The 25260-nt window shown below is 49.8% G+C and overlaps 1 protein-coding gene across 1 annotated transcript in view; it reads left to right on the forward strand.

Annotated features, from left to right (window-relative positions):
- The first annotated feature begins 11731 nt into the window (after positions 1–11731).
- SIM1 (SIM bHLH transcription factor 1) overlaps positions 11732–25260 on the forward strand; it is a 65904-nt gene continuing 52375 nt past the window's right edge. Inside the window, exons 1-3 of the mRNA XM_060030593.1 lie at positions 11732–11906; positions 21222–21304; positions 24707–24796. Coding sequence (XP_059886576.1) covers positions 11732–11906; positions 21222–21304; positions 24707–24796 — 348 coding nt within the window. The remainder of the gene's footprint in view (positions 11907–21221; positions 21305–24706; positions 24797–25260) is intronic.

A 25260-nucleotide genomic window follows, 5' to 3' on the forward strand; every position in this document is an offset into this window, starting at 1 on the left:
ACTTCGTGGGGATATTTGTCCCTTGGGTTACTCTCTTTATCTTTAATACACGTCACCCCTTTTTACTGGATCGTGTTCTAAAAGTTTCAATCACTTTTTGAAAGAAAATCTGGAAATACTTACTCCGGTGAACATTATTCCTGTGGGCTTCTGGGGAAGTTACTCAGATTTGTTCTTCAGCTTTCCCTTTGGAAACTTGGAGAGATGTCGTCTGTCCCCTTCCTCACAAGAATGCTGAGGATTACAAATTCACAGAGGTTCCAGGGAAGTCCTGAAATCATGGAGTGAATGAGAATCTCCTCCACCGAGTGCCCTTCACATTCTCCTCACTGCATAGGTGCTTCCTTTGCACTGTCTCCTTGGTCAGGTGTCAGCTCATTCTAGAAAGATGTGAAGGTTCTGTATGAGCTATGGCATTGCTGACCATTGGATAACTGGTGGTTAATAACACTATTAAATATTCTGGGCCTATGGTGATTTATATCCTTCCTCAAATTTCAAATTACTCAAAACGAGTGTGATTTTTCAAAAGTTACCTTAAAATGCATAAACGTATTGTTGAGTAAATAGAGTTTTTAAAATAAACACATTCAGCTACCTTAAAGCATTTTCCCCCTGAATTTGGCCAATAGATTTCAAAACTTTTCGTGCATGTCGATGTCAACACTTCTGACAAACTCTCCCCACGGTGCTTCCCACCTGCACGTGTTCCCCTCTTTCTCTTCATCACCGTAACCTTTCTTTTTCACTCCCCTACTTTGCCTGGAACATGCCCTCACTAAACAAATTTGCTGTGTCACTTCTACTCTTATACTCCCCTGGAGTAAACCATTATTTGCTGGTTGCTCTGACCAGCACTGGCAACTGGGGTTAACCACTGAAACCTCTGCATGATGATTTGCAAGGGTCGTGATAAACATTCCTTGACAGGTGTCACATAGCCTAGAATCACCAAGGAGGGCAGTGTTAGCCCAAGCGAGAGCTACTCCACATAGCGCCTTTGTGCAACTTAGAAAAAGGTATCTATCCTCCCTGGGTAGGACATAGGACTGAGTCCTGGCTGAATTTCAATCTTGACCTGCCCAGGTGGGGCACAAGCTCCGGAACTGGACTCAGACGCTCTAGACCAAGCTCAGGTACACAAGCTCAGCTCCTTCTGACCTTTGCACTGACTCCATCATTGACTTGCAGTTTCTAAGAGCAATCACCTGATCCATTTGTGACACAATTTTTTTCCTGGGTCACAGTAAAAATTATAAAACACTCAGGCACAACGTATTACAAACCCATCCTGTTACAAGTTTCTTTTTTTGTCACTGTGACGGTGCCAGTACTCATTGGGAGATCAGCAGGTCACTCAGCTCTAGGACAAGCTCAGACCATTTTGGTTTCCTTTAATGAGGCTATTTTTGTCCTTGTTTAGTTTTCCCTTTTCAGTGCAGTGGTCTGTGACTCACAGACTCCATTCATGACTTGCTATCGGGGACCTGAGGCACGCATTCTCTCAAGTTGAATGAGAACGTTTGACTCTCTCTGTCAATTTGCAGTGGAACACAGCTCCCAGATTTTCCACACTATGGGATACCAGCTCTGGACATTTCTCATTCTGTGTTTATCTCTGTCAGCTAGTCTGAAAATTGGAACCAGAAACACTTGACAAATCACTGGCCACATTATGGTTACAGGTGGTGACATATTGCTGCTGCCGCTGCTGCTTATTCATGAAACTGGAGGTTAAGACCCCATTTCTGAGATGTAGAGTAGGGAAAACCCCACATAAAACACCAGCGTTGGACACAATATCGCATAGACAGTTTCCAACTGAAATGCCAGTTATTAGAAGTCATGTGGAGTCAGGAGTTGCCATGGAACCCATTTGTTTCTAAACCAGATCCTCCTGCTGGAATCGTTTTTCATTATCATGTCTTTCTTACGGGGGGTGGGGGGGAGGGGGGAAGAGGGGCAGAGAGAGAGAGACAGACACACAGACAGATGGATGGGGGTGGTATAATTTGATATAAAACTATGTTATAATTCTTATATACTCAAGCCCTAAAATTAATCAGAAATTTAAAAGTTTAAGGAGTGTTAATATCAGCTTTAACATACATTCATATTGCTGTCTGGTTTGGAGGAAGACAGTCACATTGCCATCACGTGACTTCTGACAATTCAGGGAGAATATACAGTGGTTTATCATATGACATTTACCTTCACAAACAAGTTGTCAGATCTCTGGGCGTGAAAATAAACATCAAAGCAGATCTAAACTACGGTAGGTAGGCTGCACACTTGCAGCACACTGGTCTTCCCTGTTTCTCCTATGTACCATTTTTATTTAGATTCTTAACCAGATCATTACAAGTTTTTCCTCTGAAACTTCTGCCAGGATCCATCTGTCCCCTTGTTCCTCCAAGTTATGTGCTTAAATCTTGAGATGTGATTGGCTGGCGTATGTTCCTGCTTGAGTTGTTTTTGTGGTAAAGTCTCCACGTGTTTGTAGGTAAAATACAAAAACAGTTGGTTCAAATATCAACTTGGGACAACTGAGTTTCAAAACATACAGAATCCATAAATTAACCACTATTTTAACATACGTACAACACAACTGAAGATAACTAGTCAGGAGATCAGTTGGCTGAAGACACATTCACATTATATTTGCATATTTATCTTCTGTGTTTTGCACTGAAGAATATTTCATATGGGGGTGGGGGGAAGTGTCGGTAGATGACTCCGGAACCTTGAATCTGTATTTCTGACTTCCCAGAGTTCTGGTGAGCTCTCTCCCAGGGGTTCAAGAAACCCTTACCTCCATTAAAAGCCAGGTCCCAGCTCTTCCTCCAGCCCCGGGCCCTTAACCCTGTCCAGAGCCAAGAGGGCCCCATCCTCAAATGTTTCTGGAAAGACAATTCAAGAGGAGAGAAACTTGAAAAGCCCTTAGGCATATGAAAAGATGTTCAACCTCTATAATTAAAGAAAAACAAATTAAAAGTAGACTGAGTTTTTTTCACCTATCAGATTGGCCAAAAAAAAAGTTATAATGCGCTTCATTGCAAGGCTGTGGAGAAACAGCCTCCCTCGTGAGCTGCTGGTGGGAGTGTCAATGGGCACAACTTCTGTGGAGAGCAGGGTGGCAATATCTATTAGGAGGACAAATGCACATACCCTTGATCTAGCAACTCCACTTTGGGGAGTCTGTCCTGTGGTTACATGGGTACACAGGTAACCGACATGTATACGGTGTTCATTGCTGCACGGCTTGTAGTAGCAATGATGGGGAACGACCTAAAGGCCCTCAGTGGGTGACAGGTTAAATAAGTTATACTGATATATTCTTAAAATAGAATGCTTACAGATGTTTAGGAAAGAAAGGATGAGGAAGTTGTCATGGAAAAAAATCAAGGTGCAGGACAGTGTGTAAAGGTATCAATCCTAACGTTTGCTTGAATACACCTAAAGCAACTCTAGAAATATAATAAGAACTTAAATACTGTTGCAAAATAGTGGACACCGATTGGCAACCAAAGGATGCATTTGCTTGGTTTGCAAAGCATTTTAAAATTGGATTTCACTTAATAATCTGATATCCAGGTGAGGAAAAAACGTGAAGCAGGCCAGGTGTTAAGATAAGAAAGGGTGCTGGTAACTTAATCTGTTTGGATTTTCCACCCAGCTTTAGGGTCATACCTCAGACACAACTGAAGCCGGGTGGAGGGACTCTGCAGTGTGAGCACGGAGGAGTTGACCCGTTTTACACCAGGAATGGGGCTGTGACTCACGGATAAATATCCTGGTCCCAAACCTCTCTCCAGGTTTCCAGGCTCAGGAGCCGCAGCCAGGAGAAGGCACACGTAGCATCCCCATCCTCCCAGGTGTGCTAGGAGCAGCATTTGTCACAACAGGTACAGGACCTAGGGCCCATGATAGTTTCAGGAGCCCACAGAATATTTTTATTCTAATCTATTTTACAAAAGAGAAGAAAAGAATAAATCTAAGATTAATGAATATATGATAATGAATTCAGGCAGAATTACACTAGTCTTTGCAGCAACCCAATTGTAAAATATAATCTTTAGGATTTTTTATGGAGGAAGGGGCCCATAGAAACATGACAAAAGCGTCCAAAGACTGACAAAGTCATACTGTCCCAACGTGGCCCTGCACGAGACGGAGCATGCGCCACTGAAGAGGAGGCTATGGGGCCCAGCCAGGGCCTCTTCCTCCAGGGACAGTTCCCCTGCACCAACACCACAAACATCTTGGGTCCTTTATGCTCAAGGACTCTGGCAAAATTAGGGAATGATTTCAAGGCCAAAAGGAGAACCAATAGCTTATCTGCTATTTTTCCAACGTGTCCTACCCGAGGTGGATTGGCCCAAGCCCCCTGGACTTCTTCTCCAGTGAGAACCCTGGAACTCTGGAACCTTCTGGCGGTGCTCTGAGCACTTTCCTGCCCTTTGGAGGCCAACCACCCCCCCTCAAAGGCTGGCCTGGCTGGGTTCCCCCGCCTCCTCTCCCTCATTGTGAGGCCACCGTCCTCTTTCTTAAAGAGGTAGGAAGGACCCATCTTCACAGCCATGAGCCTCACCCCTGGACCTCAACTAGACAGTCATATTATTTTATGCCATATGCCCAAGCTCCTACAGTAGGACTCCCACTTTAAATCTTTTCCCTCCTGACTGACTTCTCCAAAGACAAGCTGAGAAAAGGCAGACAGAAGCAACGGTTCTCAAAGTGGCAGCAGTGGTTCCCTCACTGGCCGCATCAGTATCTTCTGGGAACTTGTTAAAAAGGCAAATTATTGGGTCCCATCCCAGATCTGCTGAATCATAAACCCTGGGAGTGAGGAAAATCTGTGTTTTCACAGGCTTCTCCAGGCAATTCCCATGCAGGCTCAATTTCCAAAACCATCAGCTAGGAGCAAGGATGCCCAGACTTTCAAGGGCAGATCCCCAAGTCCTAGGACGCAGAGGTGATGAGGCCAGCTAGAGTGGGACTCCAGTGTGCCCCAGAAGCCAGGGGCACTTGGTCCCCGTCCCAGAACACAGAGGTACAATACTTCGCCGGGATCCTGCGGTGACGCCGGAAGGCAGGAACGAGCGGCAGCTCTTCCAAATTTCAGTCTGGAGGCGCCCCAGCCGAGTTAGGCCGCAGAGTCGGGGGAGGGGGAGGGCGGGGAGGGAGGTCCGGGCGGCCTTCACCGCGCAGTGGGAGGCGGCGCCCGCACCCCTCTCTTAGAGCTTGTTCTCACCCCTGCTTCTGCGGCTCGCGGAGCTGCCTGGTGCTCGGACCACCCCCGCCCTTCCCATACCTTACGAATGCCAACCCCAGAGTCCAACAGGGATTTCCGATTCCTAAATCAGAATGGAGCCCGAGGTCCATATTTAAAAGCTGCGCTCCGCTGAAAACTGCACCCTAAGGGACCCCGGCGCTCAGCCAGGTCTGGAAGCCCCGTCATCTGTTTACGGATTACAGGCATCCGCCTCCCGAGAATGCACTCACCGCCTAGAGAGTGCAGGGCTAGGGGGTCCTTTTCAGGCGCTCGCGGCACAATCCCAGGGCACACTGATCCCAGGAACTAGACTCAAAGTTGGGCCTCAGGGAAGGGGAAACTCTCCAGAAACCTAATCCGAAGGCTCTCAAAGCAAGACAGTGAAGCACAAGCCCTCTGGATCCACCCAGTTCTAACGCCCCTCACCCGTTTCGAGGCCGCGGACGCCTCTCCGCCCCCTTCCGGCCACCTCGCCTCCTCACCCCCGCCCCCCGCACGTCCCGGCCACCCACTCGCGCGCCCCAGCCTGGCGTGCTCTCCAGCAGCGCACCGAGAGCATGATTTGGCCTGAAAATCGGAAACCGATTTCGGAATCAGAGTGTCTTTCAACCCCAAGTCGCAAACCAACGTTCATCTTCAGCTTTTTGCACACCCCGATTTGTGCTCCTGGGCCCTGCTTTGCTGAATTATACACACACACCATCCACAGCTCTATTTCTAGAAAGGAAAAGTGTAAAATGTGCCGGCGGTCTGAGCCGCAGTCACCCACCCGCTCCTGTCCTCAGAATGCGCAGGTCAGAGTTTTTCAGCTACTGTTAATGTTTGAATCATTCAGTTCTTTAAAAGTGTGCACAGTTTAAGAAGCACTGTTGTTTTTCAGCGACCAATTCAAGGTTATATTAGACTACAATTTCAAAATCTGGGTGAAAATATTATCCAGAATATTTAGAGAAACTATATAAAATCTTTACTTGCCTTTGCCACTCTCATTTTTCAAGTTGGAATATTTTCCTTTCCTTCCTTCTTTCTTCCCTCCCTTCTCTCTCTCTCTCTTTCTTCCTTTCTGCCTCCCTCCCTTTCTTTTTTTCAGTGTGTAACCACTGAAGCTAATTTTTTGGACATGTTAATGGTCAATTCAGACAGGCACCTGAGAAGTAATACCTCAGAAGAGAGCTGTTTTGTTTTGTCATAAAATAATGTATACTTTCCCAAACCTCCTAATCAAACAAGTAATATTTACAGTAATTTAAAAAATATTAAATATGCCCCTAGACTTTGTTTTCTAGCAGACTCGCCCGGGTTAAAGTTATAAGGGACACTTGTTTCTGCCTCAACATCACAACGTCTAAATGTGGTCATAAAATGGGGCTAGAACAGGATTCACTTACATGGAAGAAGAAAAATGTTAGTATTTCCCTAGACATTAGTATTTCCCTAGGTAAATTCTCCTTTCCACTGGTAGAGAGTGAACATCTGGATATAACACACAGAGATATTGAAGTGACCACCTTCAGATTTTGCATCTTGAATATAAATACATCCGTCATCCTGACATTGGCCATTGAATAAAATCTGTGCCTGTGTGCTTTGTACAATTGTGTATATGTGATATACAAGAGTGTAAAAGTGCATGTGTGCGTCCCTAGCAGTCTGTTTTTGTTTTTGTTTTTTTAAGTGTTACGGGTCGGGGGCGACGTGGGAGACAGATCACTCTAGTTTTAAAGCAGCAGGGCTCAGGGAGGAGTTACCAGAGATAGGATAGAGGTCTGTGCCCGAAGCAGGGGTCGGGGCCTCTGTGCTGAAACCGGCTCGCTGGTTTGCGCCGGAATTCCTCTGGGCGTTCACTCGTTCTTTTACAACCCAACTCAGCTTCTCTAGACTGCGACGTTGGGAGCGGACGGGCGGCCCTCAGAGGACCCTCCTTTTCGTTCTGGGCGCTCAGAGCGCGCGGGACTCCGCACGCACAGGCGTGTAGGTTCTCGGCTCCGCCACTGTGGGCACGCCTTGCCCCCCCGCCCCGCGAGCTTGAGCCCTGGACCTCTGCACGTCTTGGCGCCCAGGTCCGCGGAGGGCGGCATCCATGTGGGCAGCACCCAGGGTCGTCTCGGAGGAGGAAGAGACTCCCAAGTGCGCGATGTCGCGGCCTCTCTGGGCTGTTTGCTCTCCTGGGGAAGGGGGTGTGTGGCGTGGGAAGGAAGAGGATGTTTGTTTATAGATCGGCTCCGGTTTCTTCCCGCGTTAGGACCGCGTAGACAGTGCCCGATCGCCAGAGGGCTGCAGTTTGAGGCACCCGCGCAAGGAGGAGACGGCCTAGCTTCTCCTAGGGTTCCTGTTTGGTGTTGGTGGGTCGCGTGTGCCCGTCTTTTTCCTTTCTGGGGCTTTTCCCCTTACATTGGCAAAGAGGTGGGTAGGATTAGCCTCTTAAGCCTCAAGAAATTCGTTTAAAATTTCTCCTGCTAGAGGCGAAAGGCGATTCTCGGAGCACGTGGGAGGCTCCCGAGGTCCCGGCTCCAGCCCCTACAGGCGTGGTGCGCGCGGGGCCGCGGGCGGGGTCTCCGGGAGGGTGCGAGGCCGGGGCCGGCACCGGGCGGGGGAGTGCCGGAGCCGCGTTCCCGCTCCAGCCGGGGTTCAAAGATTAGAAAAACAGGTGTTACGTCGCCATGCTAATTCACTCTCTCGGTAAACGCGGCTCAGACAGTTGTGTGCGGAGGACTTAGTGAGGGGGCCGTCACCACTTGGCCGCGCATTCACTTTGTTTATTAAAGGACACATTCCCAGTTCATCGACTACTGAGCTTCACTGGGACACTGGAGCAGCCCTCCTGGCCCCCACCCCCAGGACGTCGCCTTTGGTGTGAAGACTTCCATACTCATCTTGCTGCTGAAGGCAAAACACTACATTTCTTCGGCGCAAAACGCACCCTGTAATGGGAGGCGTGCACTGCCTGATCCCCCAGAGCCCCTGCGACGGCCAAGGGTTTCAGACCGCAGCAAAGCGCCAACACACCTACATGTTGTTTGAAGTAGAGATAGGGTTTACAGTAACCGCCGACTTAAGTGACATCCTTTCTAGAACAGTCGGAAGAGAAAACTGCTTCTTACCCCTGAAGGGTCATTGCTTCGCCTGGCTGCTCCATATTACCCCTAAGTTCTGTCCAGGTTGGGGGCGGGGAGAGTGGGGAGAAAGAAGGATCTCAGGAAGGTTCTTTCAACCTTTCCAAACAACCGCCCCCACTCTTTTTTTGTAGGGGTCAACTTGATCTTATCTGGTCTTTCTGCAATCTTGTGTATAAGGGAGCCACAGTACATCTCTCTCTCTATTCCTACTCATCTCTTGTTAAGAGTGCGTTACTTGGTGGTTGAACCGCCCAGAGCCGGGTCTCTAAGTGGCTACAGCCTCTGGGGAAATGACTCCTCCTTCTAGATTAGAGCCCATTTGCTGGATTCCAGTTTTGGAACACCTACCACATCTCTATATTTAGTTCTTTTTCAAAAAAGTTTTGTTTTGTTTTTCTGTCCAGAACGTTCACAACCTCCTCCTGCCAGGTGTTTCCCAGATGTGTAAATACCCCGAGGACGCTCCCATTGTCGTTCTTCGAGCTTACGGCCATCGGGCGGCAAGGAGGGGGCAGATGTGTGTATTTTTGAACAACCACTCAAAGTTGTTCCGAATATCAGCAAGATGGCACACACCCCTCTTCAGAGTATATGTTTTCTTGGAGGCAATCAGCGCCACCAACGAGGAGACGAGTGCAACATGACTGGTGTTCTCACTCTTTTACCGCTGATGAAACAATTGCCTCCGAGTCGACCTCCAAGAGCAGAATCGTAGTCACCAGCAGCACCAAAACCAAGCAGGGAATCGCATCTGTAGGGAGTGATTCGCAAGCAGCAATAATTGTCTTCCGGGACGAGTGAACTTCTTCCCGTCGCTGTTTTCTACCCTCAGATGACAGGGAAGGCGATTCAAATGAGAGGTTCTCTTAAATATAACTTGTCAGCAATAGTACTTACAAGCGTTTGTTTAAACGGCTCCTGTAAGGGGTCGTAAATGCTGTAGATTCATTCGTGCAGACTGTGTCCCTTCTGTAAGGAATATTCATGTTGGACTTTTGTTTCCTGAAACAAAACCCAACAAAAACTCTTCGCTCACGTTTAAGGTAACGGATTATTGTGAGATACTTTATATCAACGACTCTAACTCTATTTTGGCCTGAAATGTAACCTCTTTTCCCCTAGTGTCCCCTATCTGCTCCCCATAGGAAAACTCCATGACTGAGCTTTCTCCCGTGAACAAATCAGCGCCTAGATTAGACCCATTTCCGAAAAGACGCTCCTCTTTGGGATTAATTTAAATACGGGTGTATTTATCCTCTCTGGCGATGCATTCGGTGTCGCCGTGGTTTCAGAGAAATGCGAAAAAGAAAATATAAGCCAAAGAAAACATAACCCACCGGCCCCGTGCACGCTGTGGGCCCCGCGACTTGCCCGCGGGAAGGGAGCGGCCGCCTGGTCGGCCTTTGGGCGAACATCGCCCGCAGCCTGGGCTATTCCTGCCTCGGCTGCCGGGCGACCCAGCCCCCGGGCCCGACCTTTGCGGCCAGGGGCCGCTGCCCACAGCTTTGGGGCGCCCCTAGCACTGCGGGGCCGGCGCTCGGGGCTGAGTGCACAGACTCTCAACCCCGGGGATCGCGGGGAGCGCGGATCCTGCACGTCGCCCTCAAGGCCCGGGAGGCCGAAAGCAGGAGCTGCTATAGCCGGGCAGCGCAGACACCGGTGCCCCCGGCTCGTGAGGAGCGCTGCGCGCGCGGGTAGCAAGGCAGCGAGCGGCAGCCGGGGTGCGCCGGGGGGAGGCGCGGTGCGTGCACGCGTCATTCAGCTCCGTCGGCCAATGAGCGCCGCGCCCCGGGACGCGCCGGGCCAATCAGAAGCGAGGAGGTTTGTGAGTGGCATTAGGGGAGGGCGGGAGAGAGGGAAGCCGGGAGTGAAGTTGAAGCTAAACCCCGTAAACCATTAAGAAGTTAGGGGGGCGTTTTCAGCTTCCAGTCAGGAATAATACTGGCTTCGTAGCAACTACCGAGGAGGAGGATTCTAAAACCACCTCACCCGTCCCAAAGCCCGCATCCCCCTCCTTCTGCCACACACCCCTCCCCCAATTCATGACCAAGAAAAGAAGAGAGAGCCAGGGCACGCTCTGCTCCTCTCTGCGGGTGGGAAGCAGAGAGGCCTGAGGAGAGGCTTAGTTGGACGGTAGGCATGAGTACAATTAAGAGGTGGGCGCCTGCGCACGCTTTGCTGCCAGCGGGGACTGAAGGTAGGTGAAGCGGAACACGCCCTGCGCCCGCCCATCGGCTCCCGCAGCTCTACGGCGGAGGGGGAGAGGCCGGGCGCCTCCCGCCCCCCGGTGCCTGCGAGGGGCTGTCGCGAATGTGCCACCTGTTAACCTGGCGCAGCCGTGCCCGGCGTGTTGCCGCCCCTGCTGGGCAGGGAGAGCGCTGGGTCGCCTCCTCGGCAGTCCTGAGGGACTTGATGTGTAAGTGCTACATTTTGAGGAATCCCCGAGACTTGAGACCCAATTTAGAGAGCCAAGTTCCGGACCTGCCAAAGTGGGGGGACGGAAAGGTGCCCGAGCGCTGTGGAGGAATTGTGATTTGCGGAAACCTGCCTTCCTGGGACTTGCGCCTGGCCTGGGCAGGGGCACGGGGACCGGCGGCTGAGGGGCTCCTGAGGGTCTTGCAAAATCTGCGTTTTGTTGTTTGGGCAATTTCCCAGGGGGCTGGAGAATGTGTCTGACGAGGGTGAGAGAATGGGAGCGTTATTTGCAGGGGACTCAGTCTCGCTGCTGATTTCTCCAAATCTTAACCAACCAACCAACCAACCAAAACACTGAGCCCGGCGAGGAAAGCTGAGGCGCGCTGAGGCCCTTCCCGGCCATTTTTCAGAATTGGGGCGAGCGCGCGAGTGATTGTGGAGCCGCAGATCTCTTACGCTCTGATGCTGTTGTCTTCACAGTGGCCTGAAAGAGTTGTCCGGCATTCCTGTTCTTCCCAAAGCGGCTTGGAGCCACCCTAACGGCCGCGGGACTGAAAGCAAACGTCGGGGATTATTATGTCGATTTCCCGAGAACCGGGGTTCGCAGCGCGGAACCGAAGAAAAGGCTAGCTCCTCGGAGGTCCCCCCGGCATTTGATACCCAGCGACGCCTAGGATTGCCCAGATCGCCTGCGGTGGATCAGCAACTTTCCTCTACTCGCATCCCATATTTTTAAAGAAAAAATTTTCTGTTCGCCGCGTTGGTCTTTTACTGCCACCAAAACACTGAAGCAAAGACTTCAGTCTCGTCATTCAAAGTATGCTTTATATTTTTGCCAAATATGATCTCTAATTGAAAGTTTATTTTTGGTTTTGGATGAATCTGTGGAACTTATGTTGTAAGAAGAAAGGGGGAACGAGACACGATGAAAGAGAAGTCCAAAAATGCTGCCCGGACTAGGAGGGAGAAGGAAAACAGTGAATTTTATGAACTGGCTAAATTACTGCCTTTACCCTCGGCTATCACCTCGCAACTGGACAAAGCATCCATAATCAGGCTCACCACCAGCTATCTCAAAATGAGAGTAGTGTTCCCAGAAGGTAAGTGACTTTGCTCAGATGGAATTTCAAAGGCAGAAGGGGCACGGGATCTGCCAGTGAATGAGCCTACGCCACCGGGCAGAGAAGTACATTCATACTTAAACACACACTCTCTGCGAAGGGAAGTTTAGCATGGCTGCTTAACTAAGGACCTCTCTGCCTTTAGAATTTCTGTTGCCTTTCCGTGGCTCTTTCTACTTCCCCATGAATATTTTCTCTTCAGTCCATCGGATATGTTTGATTGGGAAGCAGCTCAACAGTGCTTTTGTCAACACTTAGATACTGAGCTCAGTTGAAAGTACTACTAATCCAAACATGACTTTCTTTTTTTATTCCTCTTGTTAGAATTGTATCTAGCAGAGAGCAGGAACATCTCTAACTTCTTGTATTTTTGTTATGTCTAGATACACCCATGTACATGGAGCTAGCTAAAGCAGATACTAATTTCTCTATATGTCAGTAATCCTGCAGATGAAGAGCAGGCATATTCATGAACAAATATGTCCTGAATTTACCCAGTCTCTTGACTGCTTCTAGCAAATTTATTCTGAGTTGTTCACAGATTCCGAAACTAACTCTGGGACTTGGTGATTTGCAACTCTGGGCTTGATATTTTCTCTAAGATATAAGATTGAATTAAGATCGCTAGCCCGCTTAGAAAATATCTGCTAGCTGGTAGGTTGGCAAATGGATCCCTGGGAAAATTGTCTCATAAGGCCTAGAAGTTAGAATAGCTGAGCTTTTGACATGGTTTAAAATGTGTATTTAGATTATCAAGATTCATTGTGTGAGGACAGAGTAGCCTTGAAAGAACACTGTCCTGTATAAAACCATTTATACTCCCTAGGGGAAGGACTCTTCTATTTCCCCATCCTTTCCTTTACCCACATTCAAATAACACATAAACAGATTTTTAAAAATATTTTAGATATGTCTTTGCTGGAGAGGAGGATTTGGAAATGTAGAGAATACTAAACAAACAAAAATTCAAGAGAAGGAACCCTGTGTACTTACAAACCAGAACTTCTTATGTGACAAAGAGAGGTTTATGTTATTGTTGATTTTGGATGTTTGGAGTTTGTTGTTCTCTTTTAAGGAAATGGGGGGAGATAATCATTATTGGGCTTTGAGTTTCACTTTGCTTCATCTTGACTAAAAGTTATCTGAATCAAAATCTTGCAAAACACGTCCTCATATTAGTCAGGGGCACTAAAGGAAAACTTCCAAATTATAGTTCGGTTTTACCCCAAAACTATAAATAGTAGTATGGTCATTTTGTCTTAAAGCAGTTCCTTGAACAATCTCATCTGAGCCTTGAAACCACAGGAAGAGAGGAATCAAAACCTAACATACCTGAAAAGTTTTAAAAAAAGAGAAAGAAAAAAAGGAGGGGGAACATATATTAAAAACCATATTTCCCATTCAAACTGTGCTGAGAATTGCTGGTGGGAAAATTACTATTATGCTACATTGCCTTCTGTTTAAAAAAGAGATCTCGTTGTCTTTATACTGTCAGCGCCTACTTTATAAAAATAAAGCTATTGCGAACTCCGCTGGCCGCTCTGTTCCTAACAGGATTATTAGCAGTGATTTGTCAGCCCCTGCGGTCTCAGTGGGCTCCCTTTCTGCGTGATTTCTAGCGGGTCTCGTCAATTATCGGTGCCGATGTCGCTCGCTGTTTGATCAGAAGAAGCATATGGTGCTGCTTGTGAGGCTGCGAGTAATCGCGGAGGAAGAGAATAGAGGGTCGGCTTCCCCGGCGGGCACAGAGAGGGACAGAGCGCCCGGGGAGTCGCCAGGCCAGGGCCTCGTTTGTGTCGTGCAGACCCCGGGCAGGCGCGGCCGGAGGGAATCGGGCTGATTCTCGTTGTTTTGTTTTTGTTTTAAAGAGAGCAAGGTTTCTTGTTTAATTAAGTGCTAACCCCACAAATTATAAATCGCGTGATAAATAAATAGGAAAAGTAAACTCTCTTAGCCAACTTCTCGTTATTTTTAAAAAGAGCGCCGGTGAAGACTCCGGCTGGAGTCCCCTTGGTGCCCAGGCCGGTCCCCTGTGGCTACTTTAAAGGCGACTGTACTTTCTGCAGCCCCACTCACCTTCCTTCGGAGCTCTGGGCCCCGGGCCCCTCCTTCCTCTCCCTTCTTCTGTGGATGCGTGTGGGTTTATGGGGAGGAGGGGATGGACGATGTGTGAACTCTGGGCACATCATTTATTTCTCCAGCTACTGTTGAGCTCATAACTCACCCGTAGCCTCCACCGGGTGAGTTAGACAGGGTCATCCGGACAGCTGGTTCCTAGGGATGAGGTTTTAATTTTGAGGATAGATTAGCTTCAAAAGTCCAAAACCCTAGACACAGCCCTTTAAAATATTAAAGGACAACAGCAACAAACAGTAAAACCAACAGTTTTTAAAAGGAGTGAAATAATCACAAGCCCGCAGAGCCAAGCACAACCTGCAGAGGGTGCGAAGTTTGGGTTCAGCTGTTGACTGACGGCAGAAGTGGGGACAAGAGTGGGTCCATGGCAGTGGGGGAAACTGAGCACTTTATATGGGGGTAAACTTTTTTAGTGCTGAGAAATGGGAAAGAATTTGTTTGAAATGAAGTTCATTTTCATATCTGTCTTAACACCATCTTAGCACATAGTAGGGCTTCAGTAAAATTTTAAGGGTGGGATGAAAGTAGCTATTTCATCATGGTAAGCCTGCTATCATATGTAACATGGAGTGTGCAAGGTATATAATCTAAAATACTTCTAAATCTGGTGACATCTTAGTTACAGGCATAAAAATGACTGTAAAACTCCACTGTTTTTGCTCATATTACATTTTATTTTTAATACCCTGTAATTCTAAAAGACTTAAAACAGAAATCTTTCCATACTTATATGTGAAAAAAATTAAAAATCCTTAATTTTCTCCCCCCTCATTTGCTGAATACAGTTTTTCCCACCTAGGATAGCAGATTCCTTGTCTGGGAGCAAACTTCAGCTTTTATTTATCTGAGTAGATAAAATTGAGCTGTTGAGGGAAAAATGAGAGAGAGAGAGAGAGGGAACAGATGAGTGGGCTGTGGGTGCTCGGAATAATTAGGAATAAAGCATTAGATTGGAGATTTCATAGTAAAAACAAAAACTCTGGTACAATCACTGTCATTAGAAATCATTAGAATTGCATATCTCCCAGGTGGTAACATATTCTATTCTAAAATAGCCTTGCAAGGAAAAAATTGGCACATCTAGATATGTATGTCTTTGGTGTTATCAAAACCAAAAAGGCAGGATAAAAAAAGTGATGATATGACTTTATTTGTGTGCAAAAAAGGGTAAATTCAACTAATATATATATATTTGTTATTTAGATATAAGATAGTTTTGACTAGGGGCGTAGTGACTTGCAGAATAACCTTTGAAAGGATCAGATGTTTTCAAATCTATGGCCATTCAGAATCTTGGTAACATCACTACTATTTCATTGTCAAGGTGTCTTGGGAAAATAAAAATAATGACAGAATTGAAATTAGTAGCTGTGTATGAAAGAGAGTTTCTACAAAGGCTGGAAGGACAAGGATGGTTAAACAAACCTCCACAAACACTTTCTGTAATAGTCACCTCAAGATTGAAATCCTTAATCACCTTATATTTTTTTGAGGCCAAGAACTGAAAGAGAAAAAGAGGTCCCATTTCCCACGTGGACGGGTGATTTAAAGCTGTTTTTCTTGCTGCTTGGGGAAATGATTGAGCATTAGGTTTCCATGTTTATTTTCTTACAGAAGTTTTTCTCATTTAAACGCCTTCAAGCACAGTTTACGTTCCACGCTGGTTTTCTCTCTTTAATTCCAGTTTTGATGTTGACTTAAAATGTAGAGTGCAGAACTAAACTCCATGCAGAGCATTTGCAAGGCAGATTTATGTGCTAGAAATTATAGATCAGATCAATGAAAAAAGTATTTGAAAAGGGAATGATCACTAATAAAACCAATAACAACAACAGCAACGAAACTACAAAACAGGGTATGATAAGATATGGCAGGGTACAATCACCTGTCTGAAGCTAAAATCAGGTTAAATTTCCAGAGGACAAATCCGATTTCTAGGGGAGTTATTTTTCAATTCTGGGGAGATCTTTGCAGCTTCCAGCTTTTGCAGGTACAAACGTGGACACAGAATTCGAACCTATGGATTCTCGCCTCATTTCTCTATCTGTCGGCTCAGGTATTTCTCAAGAGAATGAGGTTTAGACCCAACTAAAACCTTTTGATTTTAGCTGCTCACCCAGTGCCAGTCTCTGATCCACGGAATTTTAAATTTTTCGTGGGGACGGGGGATCCTCAATTATTTCGCAGTGGGCCTGCGAATCAGAAAACACTAAAACAGTGTGTGAGAATTGAGGAATAAAGCTTCTTCCTAGGGTAGAGCCCTCGGGCAGGCGGCTCCTGCGTGGAGTCACTCGACCTCGGTGGCTCGGACCAGCCCGGGAATAGCGACCTCGTCGAAGCCCCCGCCGCGCCTCCCGCAGGGCCCGCAGCACGCAGAGGGGAGAAGCATGTAGGCCGCGGCCGGCCGGCCAGGTCGGCGCCGTGCGGCCCATTCTCGCCCCGCGGTGGTGGCCCGCGACCCGCCCGCCTTTCCCCCGATGGCCGCAGCCGAGGGTGAGCCTGCTCGCGGCCTCCTCACGGCGTCTCGTCACTCCCCGCGCGAGCCCAGGTCTTTTCCCTCCCGGGACGCGAGGGCTTCTGCGCCCGTGCGCCCGCCGTGCCTCGTCCTGCGCGGGCCACTGCCGCGAGGCCCAGTCCTCGTCTAAAACTTAAGCCAAGATCCCGCCCGAGGCGCCGCTGTGCGTCTGTCGAGTCCCGACCGCCAAGTGGAACAAAAGCGGGATAGGCCCGCGCCGCTGGGCAGACCCGTCTGCCTCGCCCGCGCCGGCCTTCGGACGCCCTGTCAGGCTACCCTCGAAGGCCCGGAGTCTTGAGTGGACACCGCCTGCCGCTCTCAGCCGCCTCGCAGCACTACCGTCAACCCCTCGTGCGTGTTCGTCCCACGGGTTAGTTGGCACCTGGCCGAACCTTGCCTGTCCCTCGTTCCTGCAGTACGTGTTCTCTCGGGGCTAGGCCCTGCCCGGGAAGCCCTAGCTTCGGGGCCGGGGCACTACGAGGGCGCAGAGGGAGAGTCAGCGCAGCGACCGTCGGTCTCCACCCCAAATTCACACTAACTTCAGCGGATCCCCCGCCCGCCAACCCCCCCCCCCCGGCGCGGCTGGGGGTCTCAGAGGCAGGCAGGGGAGGGCAGGGTACACACGCACGGTGGGGGCCAGGCCGCCGCACGGGATAAAGCCCGGCCCCGCGCGGCCACCGACGCCCTCGGAAGGTCGGCCACACCCGCCAGGTGGCCCAGAAGGCCGCGCCGGGCGTCCGAGGTAGGCGTGGGTGCGCCTAGGTGAGCGAAGCGGCCTCCTGCCCAGTGACCGCTCCAGGCGCTCGGCCTCGGCTAAGCGCGCCCGACCTTCCCCAAGGAGCCCAGCCGCCCAGGCTCCCGGCTCCCTAACACGAAGGCCGCTTGCTTGTGGCTTGGGAGGTTTGGACAGTGAGCTCTCAGTGAGCACGCGCAGGCCCTGTGGAAAAACCAGGTGGCTGAGACGAGTCCCCCCCCCCCCCCACCCCCGGACCAGAAGTTAGGAGCGCGGTCTCGGAGGGCTTTGCCCGTCTCAGTCACCAAGTTGTCGCCAGGTCATGGGACAGCTCCCCCATCAACCCCATACTGGCTAAAGGGCACATCGCGATCCATCCAAGAGAAGGTTCCCAGGAACGACAACAAGGAGGACACCTTTCTGTTCACGTATAGTGTTTATTTATTAAAGGAGAGAAAAAAAAAAAAAAAAAGAACAGTAGAACAAGCTCTCCTCCTCCTCCTCTTCCTGTCTGAGTGAAGGAGGCAATGATGCCAGGTCTGTAATCTACATTTTGTCAAGGGTATGAAATTCATTCCGAAGGAAAAGCTCGATCAATTTATTTTTGCTGCTTGCAATAACACAGCTGGATGATGCTTTGAGCTCACGCTAGACTGGGGCTCATCATTCATTCGCCAAGAACGGGCCTAAATTGTGCCTGTGGGATTAGGTCAATTTTAGTGGATCTACTTCGCCTCATTTGGTTACTAATTGGTTTCTTGTTTTATAAATCGAAATCTCATTTTCAGGAAATTACAAAAACCGTGCAGTCAGTCCATTGAGGTAATCCTTGGGTCAGGGGGTATTTAAATGGAAATGGCTCAACCGAGCACTGAGGGTAAAGCAACAGTGAAACTTCGCCCGGGGTTTCACGTGAAATGTGAGCTAGCCCTTTAGATCCAGGATAGATACATCCCTTCTGATACTACTTATGTAAATATGATAAACCAGACTTTAAGGGAGGAGGGGGGCGGGGAGAAGCAAAATTTATCTGCTAAGGTTAATGTGGCATATCTTGGAAATCTTCCAAAATAGATTATGTTTTCTTTTGTCTTTGGCCACTTTAGCTGGGGAAAATCCTTTCGTCTAAAACCCGATTTAGTTATCGCCTCCCTCCCAGAGCTCCTTTTCTCCTTTGCAAAACCCCCGTTCTCTCGGCCTCTCCGAATTACAAGAGAATCTTTAGATCTTGTTCCCACTGTAATCCTGCCGCAAAGGGAGTTGGTTTCCTCCTCATTTTAAACAGACAATCAAAGGATTTGCGAATTTTCTGCGGTAGGTCAAGTGCAGAAACGAAATCTCAGCTTACCCCCCTCGCCAACTGAAATGGGGTGCGGGAGCGCGTCACTGCAGGCAGAAGGTGAGGGGGTCCAGGGAGAGGGGTCTCTAGCCCACTCGGGGCTTTTCGGGAGGTGAAACCCATGAGCAGGGCTTCGAAGGTGTCCTGGGCAGGCTGACTGGAGAGCTCAGCCCTGATATTAGGTCAGGAAAGCTCGGCAGGTAGACGAGGGCAGCCAGTCCCTTATAAAACATTAACCCAGGCATAACCGTGTGACGGAGCTTTCAACCGGGAACAGAAGAGAAGGCGATGCTCGGTGAAAGCAAAAGGTTCCTTAAAAGGTGGTGGTGGGGGTGTGTGTGAGGGCGGGTACAGGAAAGGGCGACGGAGGCCCCTGTCACCCTGCGCCCGGCCCGGCTGCTTATTAACCTGCCGGTAAGTCTTATTTTTCCCTCGTAGGCGCATACTAATGAGGCCGCAGCCCGAGACCACAACCAGCCAAGGCTGGCGCCGGGAGTTCGGAACCAGTACTTAACCCTGAGCCCAGCTCGGGGGATTTTCGGATGATCTGGGTCGGGAGGCGGCTCCCCGGCGTCCCCAGCCGCTGTGGGGGGACCTTCATAATTTTAGAATAAAGACCTGTGTTGGCTGCAGGCGCAGGCTTCGCACTCTTCCGGGAGCTGAGGAAGACGGGATTCCAGACACAAGGCGGCCGCGACCAGCTCCCTGCACGCCCGAGCGCCCGGCCCCTCGCCCCAGCGAAGCTTTGGGCTTTCAGGCCTCGGCTGGGCCCGCGGTGTCCAAGGGTCAGCGCCATGCTGGTCCCGGGCTTTCCCAGCAAGATCCTTTCCCCTTTCCCCGTGCGGCCTCCCCGGCTAACCCCTCCCCCCGCTTCTTCTGGGTGTGTAGGTGTGATCCGGGATGAAAACATGAACAGGTCGTGCCAGAAACCAAGGAGGATAGCTTGACTGAGACGGGAGGAGCGAAGGGAAGGTGACAAGGCGAAGGGGTGTGTACAGGCGGCTGTGGCGGAGGACCTCCCGCACGGTCCAGAGGGACCACAGGGCTCAGGGCAGTGGAGTCACTCTGGGGAGGAAAACTGGGGCGGGCTAAAGAATCAGGAGGGGTTGCCGAGACGCGAGGGAGGGAGAGGAGTCCGGGCGAGGGGGGGGGGGGGAGGCGGGGAACATCAGTGTTTGCAGAGCTGTGGGGAGATCGTTAGATTTATTTAAATGTGCAAACACCCAGAAAGACCCGATTCGAGCTTAAGGGGCGCTCACGGTTACTCGTTACCAGGGTTTTGATCGCTAGCTTCGGAAGCAGCTCCTGGCCAACACATTTCAGGAGTCCGACTCCGCGTTTTATTCTGCAAGATCCGCCTCCACCCCCATATTACAATGCGAGTGTTTGTCATTGGGTACTTCATAGTGATTTGTCCCGTAATGCAGTAAATCACCCCCCCCCCCATTTTTTGGTCACATTTAACCTTGTTTAATCGTGTAAGCACAAAAGAATTTAACTACCTAGTTACACTAATTTCAGCAGCAACATTGTTAAAAGATATTTCCCATAAGTAGTGTAACCTCGGTCTTGGCAAGTTTCTTCTGCCTTATTTTTCATTTTCTTCCTGAAAACAGGTACTATAGCAGATTCCATATTAATTTTTTAAAAAATCAGCCACGGGCATACAGGGAGTTTTATTTTTTAGGCATCACCGGAGAAATGATGTGTGGCAAAGCCTGGAAAGATCTTAACGTGGTAGCATCAAGGAGAGGAAGGGGCAGTCTTTGTTAATAGATGATACCTGGGAAGCAGAGAAGAGGAATGATTCTCTACGTCCAAAAGGGAACGAAAATATTGTAAGACGGTGTTAGCACCTGAATGAAAATAAGTGACTTTCAGAGAGCTTTTTCTTGGAGTAGGGAGGGAGCTGAGGTTAGGACGTGGAAAGGAAAGGCAGAGGCAGGACTGCGGAGGGTAGCTGGTATTGGAAGCCATCCGCAAGCAAACGGATTTTTCCGAAGGGGATTAAAGTCAGAGGCCAGGGAAGGAAAATGGCTGGAGAGCCCCGCAGCCAATCAGAAAGCCCACCAGGACGAGCCGCAGTCTCAGGTCGTTCCCGGCGGGCAGCGGTATTCGCTGGATGGGTGGACACCCTCGGCCTCTTGATAAGGGTGATGAAACTTGGGGTGGGAAATAGTGTCCCTCGCCCATCTAAGCACACTAGTGAACCTACGCCAAAGTTATCGCTCTGGTGGTGTCGGGGCCCCTCTGGGCACAGACTGTCCCCAAACTCGGCCACTTGTGGCGGGGGCGGGGTAGGGGCGCTCAGCCAGGACCCTGCCCTTCCTGAGAAGCCCAGGCTGGTCGAGCAGAGCGAGAGGGAGTCTCACTTCTGTTAAACCTGTTAGAAGCTGAGCGGGCAGAGCCGTCATTTACCCTCTCGCGTCCCTGCGGTCTAGGTGGGGAGGGAGCCCGGGTGGTATCTGGTCGTGTGTGCAAGCTTGCCTGGGTGACAAAACCGCGAAACTAGTCTCAAACCGCCAGCCGGGTCGGAGTGCGTCTTTTAAGGGTGTCTCTGTGTCTCCACAGGGCTCGGCGAAGCGTGGGGCCACTCGAGCAGGACCAGCCCCCTGGACAACGTAGGCCGCGAACTGGGCTCCCACCTGCTCCAGGTACTGACTTGGGCCTCCCGGCGGCGCACGTGCTTCGAGGGCCCGGGTGCCGGCCCCCGAGCCAGGATTCTTGTTTCCCGGAAAATGGGATCCCGTCCAGAGGTGGCCGTTTCGCAGCCCCTACGACTCCTTGTAGAGTTAAAATGTTTAGCTCTTAACCTCGCTGGGTGTGGAAGGCGCCTCTCGAGGTGACAGTCGGCGCGTTGGGTTTGGAAGGGAGCCCGGTAAGGCCCGATTCAGGACGGCTGAACGGAGGGAAGGGGCGCCATCTGACGCCATTCAGCAGAGGGAACCAGAGGCCAAGTTGCCGAGGCCGGGCTGCAAAACCGTCCCAAATGAAGAATTTATCCAGGAAATAACGGGAATCTGGTAGAAATACCCGTCAGTGCTTTAAGTCCACACGTCCTGGATCCAGCTGCGTCCGCAACTCGTTTCACCTCCTCCCTGTAGCCCCCGGGATCCCTCCTCTCTCTCCACGCGCCCTCACCCCAGGCCTGCCCGGGCCGTGTGCGGACCCTCGCGCGTACACACATACACCTCCCTGAGTAATGAGTTTATCCAATGTGGTGGCGCCCATTACCGCGCTGTTTGCAGTGTACACCGTTTTAAATTGCCCGTTGCCCGCGTAAGTCGCCTAGCAAATATTTAAAATAGTAAAACTCCCGGGGGCATTTTTAGGCTTGACACTTTTATCCCACCCTGCACCCCCTTATTCTTATTATTCAAGTCCACCACGGGCTCCTCCCGTGGGAGCCTCAAACCCGAGCAGCATCGGACTGGGGACTCTGAGCCCGTCTCCCTCCTGGACCAGACATGAGAAGCATCTCATGGCAGGAGTGCCGTGGCCTTTCCTGTCCCATCACTACCCTGTGCCTCCTTCAATCCCAGAGGCCAAAAGAGATTTTGGTTTCATAGAGCAAAGAGAGGCCCTGTGTGAGCATTCCCTCCCAGGCCTGGCCTCCGAATTTAACTAAAAAGATTCTGTTTCTCCCCTTTCTCAGGGGAGAGAAAGTTGTCTTTCATCAGTTGTCTCTCAACAACTGACCCCCCACCCAAAGCTCTCCATATTCCCAGCTAAGTTTCCTCATCAACGTAAACAAGAGAGCAAAACTCAAACAGTCCCTCACCCCTTCTAGTTCTTGCCCAGTCTTTTTCCTAGTGTTCATCCCAAACTCCTTGTAGGACTTAATGATCCTCCCAATTTCCATTGCTTACGCTGCCCCCCTCACTCCCACACCGCTTGCACTCTGGCATCTCTCACAGCTGGTGTGCTCTGCACAGGCTTCACAATATTTTGATATCCAACATAAGATGCTCATCTCTTATCACACCTGACCTTGTTCATTCCACAAACATAGGAGGCCCAACTGTATGCCAGACAGAAAGCCCTGCCCTCATGGAGCTGACAATCTAAGGAGAGCAGCCTTGCAAACCCACACAGGTGCACAGCATGGTATGACAGGTGGTGTAGGTGCCATGGAGAAAAAGAAGAAGGGGAAGGAGGCGAGCTGTGTTTGAGTGGCACCATTTTAAATGGGGACGGTTGCAGAGGACCTCACTGGGAAGGTGACATTTGGGCAAAGACTGGATGGAGGTGACACTGCTTACTTGACATTCTGCCTCTCCCTGGGTCTCTAAAGTAGCGGAATTTCCTGGATTATTCTCCCTCTCTGCCTGCTTTTCTAGGTTTTCCCACTACTGTCTGGTTGTAAAGGCTGGCATTCCCCCTAAGGTTCCAGCTCTGTTTCTCCTCTCACAGCTTCCTGGGTTATCTCAACCTCAACCAACACCACCACTTCAACTCCTTTCTTCTCATTTGCATGACCCCACTGGTTTCTTGTCTAGACACCCCTCCTGAGAGCCAGACCTTTATTTCCTACTGCCAACTGGACACATCCAAATGGAAATCTGCATATAGCTGAAGTTTAGCATACCTAAGACAAGAATTCATTATCTCCTTCTTCCAGACTTCCACTCATACAAAAACTCACCAGGCCTCCCTAAATGTTCAGTGATCTTGAAGTCAGTCTCAGCTTCTCTTTCTGCCACCAAAATTCCACAACAGCCAGAACCACCTTTGACTTAGACTCTTCCCCCATCTCATCTTCCTTGTGACCACCCAAGTTCAGCTTTGACCATCTCTGATCTCCTCATTTCCACTCTTTCCTCCTATAGATCACTGTCCACATTCTGCCAGGAGAAAAAAAACAAAAACAAAAAAACACATCTAAGCATGCTATTTCCCTGCTTAGAAACCTCTGTTGGAATCTGATGCTTGCAGGAGCATCTCCAAATTCCACAGACTGACATCTCAAACTCTCCAAAAATCCAGCACCAGTGTAGCCCCTCAGCCTCATCTCTGGTACACCAAACTCATCAAACCTGAATACACCAGATCCATCCTCCACCCCCAGTCCCTGCTTTCCATACGCCATTCCTTCTGCCTAGGATGCCCTTCCTCCCTTCTCATGTTCAAGCTTCCTTTCAAGGCTCTACTCAAACAGCTCTCCTAAAGCCACTCTGGTTCTCCCCAGGCCTCTGGCCACTAAGTCTCCAGGCCCTCACAGCACTGTCTATTCAGCTGTATGTTCATTATATCTGTCTTTAGGCCAGTTGTCTGTTTTGGACTTCCAGATCCTTGAGAGCAGGATCTGACTCATCTTTATGCTTCACTGCCTGGACTGAAGCCTCATTCACAGAGATAAAGGAACAGTGAAAATCTAAGACTTTTCTTCATGGAGAGCCTGCCAGTTTGATGCATCAATGTAAACACACACATACACACTGTAGCACTACTCTGCGGACTTGCTGCCGGGAAAGCCTCCCATCTCCTAAATCCCCCTCTCCTGGACTCTTTCCAGAGCCACTGGCCTGCTGCCTTCTATCTACAAACTTTTCAAACTGCCAGCCCTTCCACATCTCCCAGTGCCTACTATTTCTCAAACCCTGCTAGCACTCTTTCCATTATAGAATATCCCACTATGAAACTCTCCAAGACTGACACAGGAAACTTCTGGTTTGCTCAGTGACCATCACCCCAAGAACCTAACCCACCTCTTATCACAGGCTGTTATTTTTTTCCCCCCAGAATGTTTGTGTATGTTCCAGATATGCCTGCTTTGTCCATTTTGGTGACTCCTCAGTCTTGGAGGGCAGTAGCCTTGTGCACCACTTCCTAGAGTCTCTCCTAGGGTGCCGCATGTCCCATGCTTACAAATTTGGAATGAACAAAAGAGAGACTCTTGTGGCTGGTTTTCTTTGCTCTATTTCCTGCCAGGCCCTGTCTACTCCATCACTCTGCACTTCTGGCAGAACATCTCTAACTTCTGTACCCCCCCCCCCACCGCCAGTTTCTCTCGATGGCCCAGAGGGCTCTCCATTCAACGGTTTCTGTCTCCCCAGACCTTGGATGGCTTCATCTTTGTGGTGGCCCCAGATGGGAAGATCATGTACATCTCGGAGACAGCCTCAGTCCACCTGGGTCTTTCTCAGGTAGGTGAGTGGTCCACACCTCCAGCCTTCGATGTTTACAGCCAGGGCTGGAGGTAGGGTCGGGTGGGGCTTTCCCAAAGCTTTTATAGGTGTTTCTGGGACTGGAAACATCTCAGCTGGCAGGAGGTCTGGATCTCCCTCTTTCTCTACTTATCCTTTAGCATCCACCAGCCAAACAATGGCTACCTTTTTGAGCTGCTACCATAAGCCAAAGATCATGGGAGGTGGTTACATACTCATGTCGTGATGTCTTCACCAGAACATTGCCAGGAAGCTACTACTGTAACTACTTCAATTACTATTATTATTCTTTCCTCTCATAGATAAGGAAACTGAGGCTTAGATAGGTTGCAATAGGGAGCAGGCAGCAGAACTGGAATTAGAACTCAGGACCGACTCTAGAGCTGTGGCTCCTGTCCTCATAGCCCTGCAGACCTCCGGCTGAATCTTCCAGCCCCTCCGTG

This window comes from Delphinus delphis, chromosome 14 (assembly GCF_949987515.2).
Source record: "Delphinus delphis chromosome 14, mDelDel1.2, whole genome shotgun sequence".
NCBI lineage: Eukaryota > Metazoa > Chordata > Mammalia > Artiodactyla > Delphinidae > Delphinus > Delphinus delphis.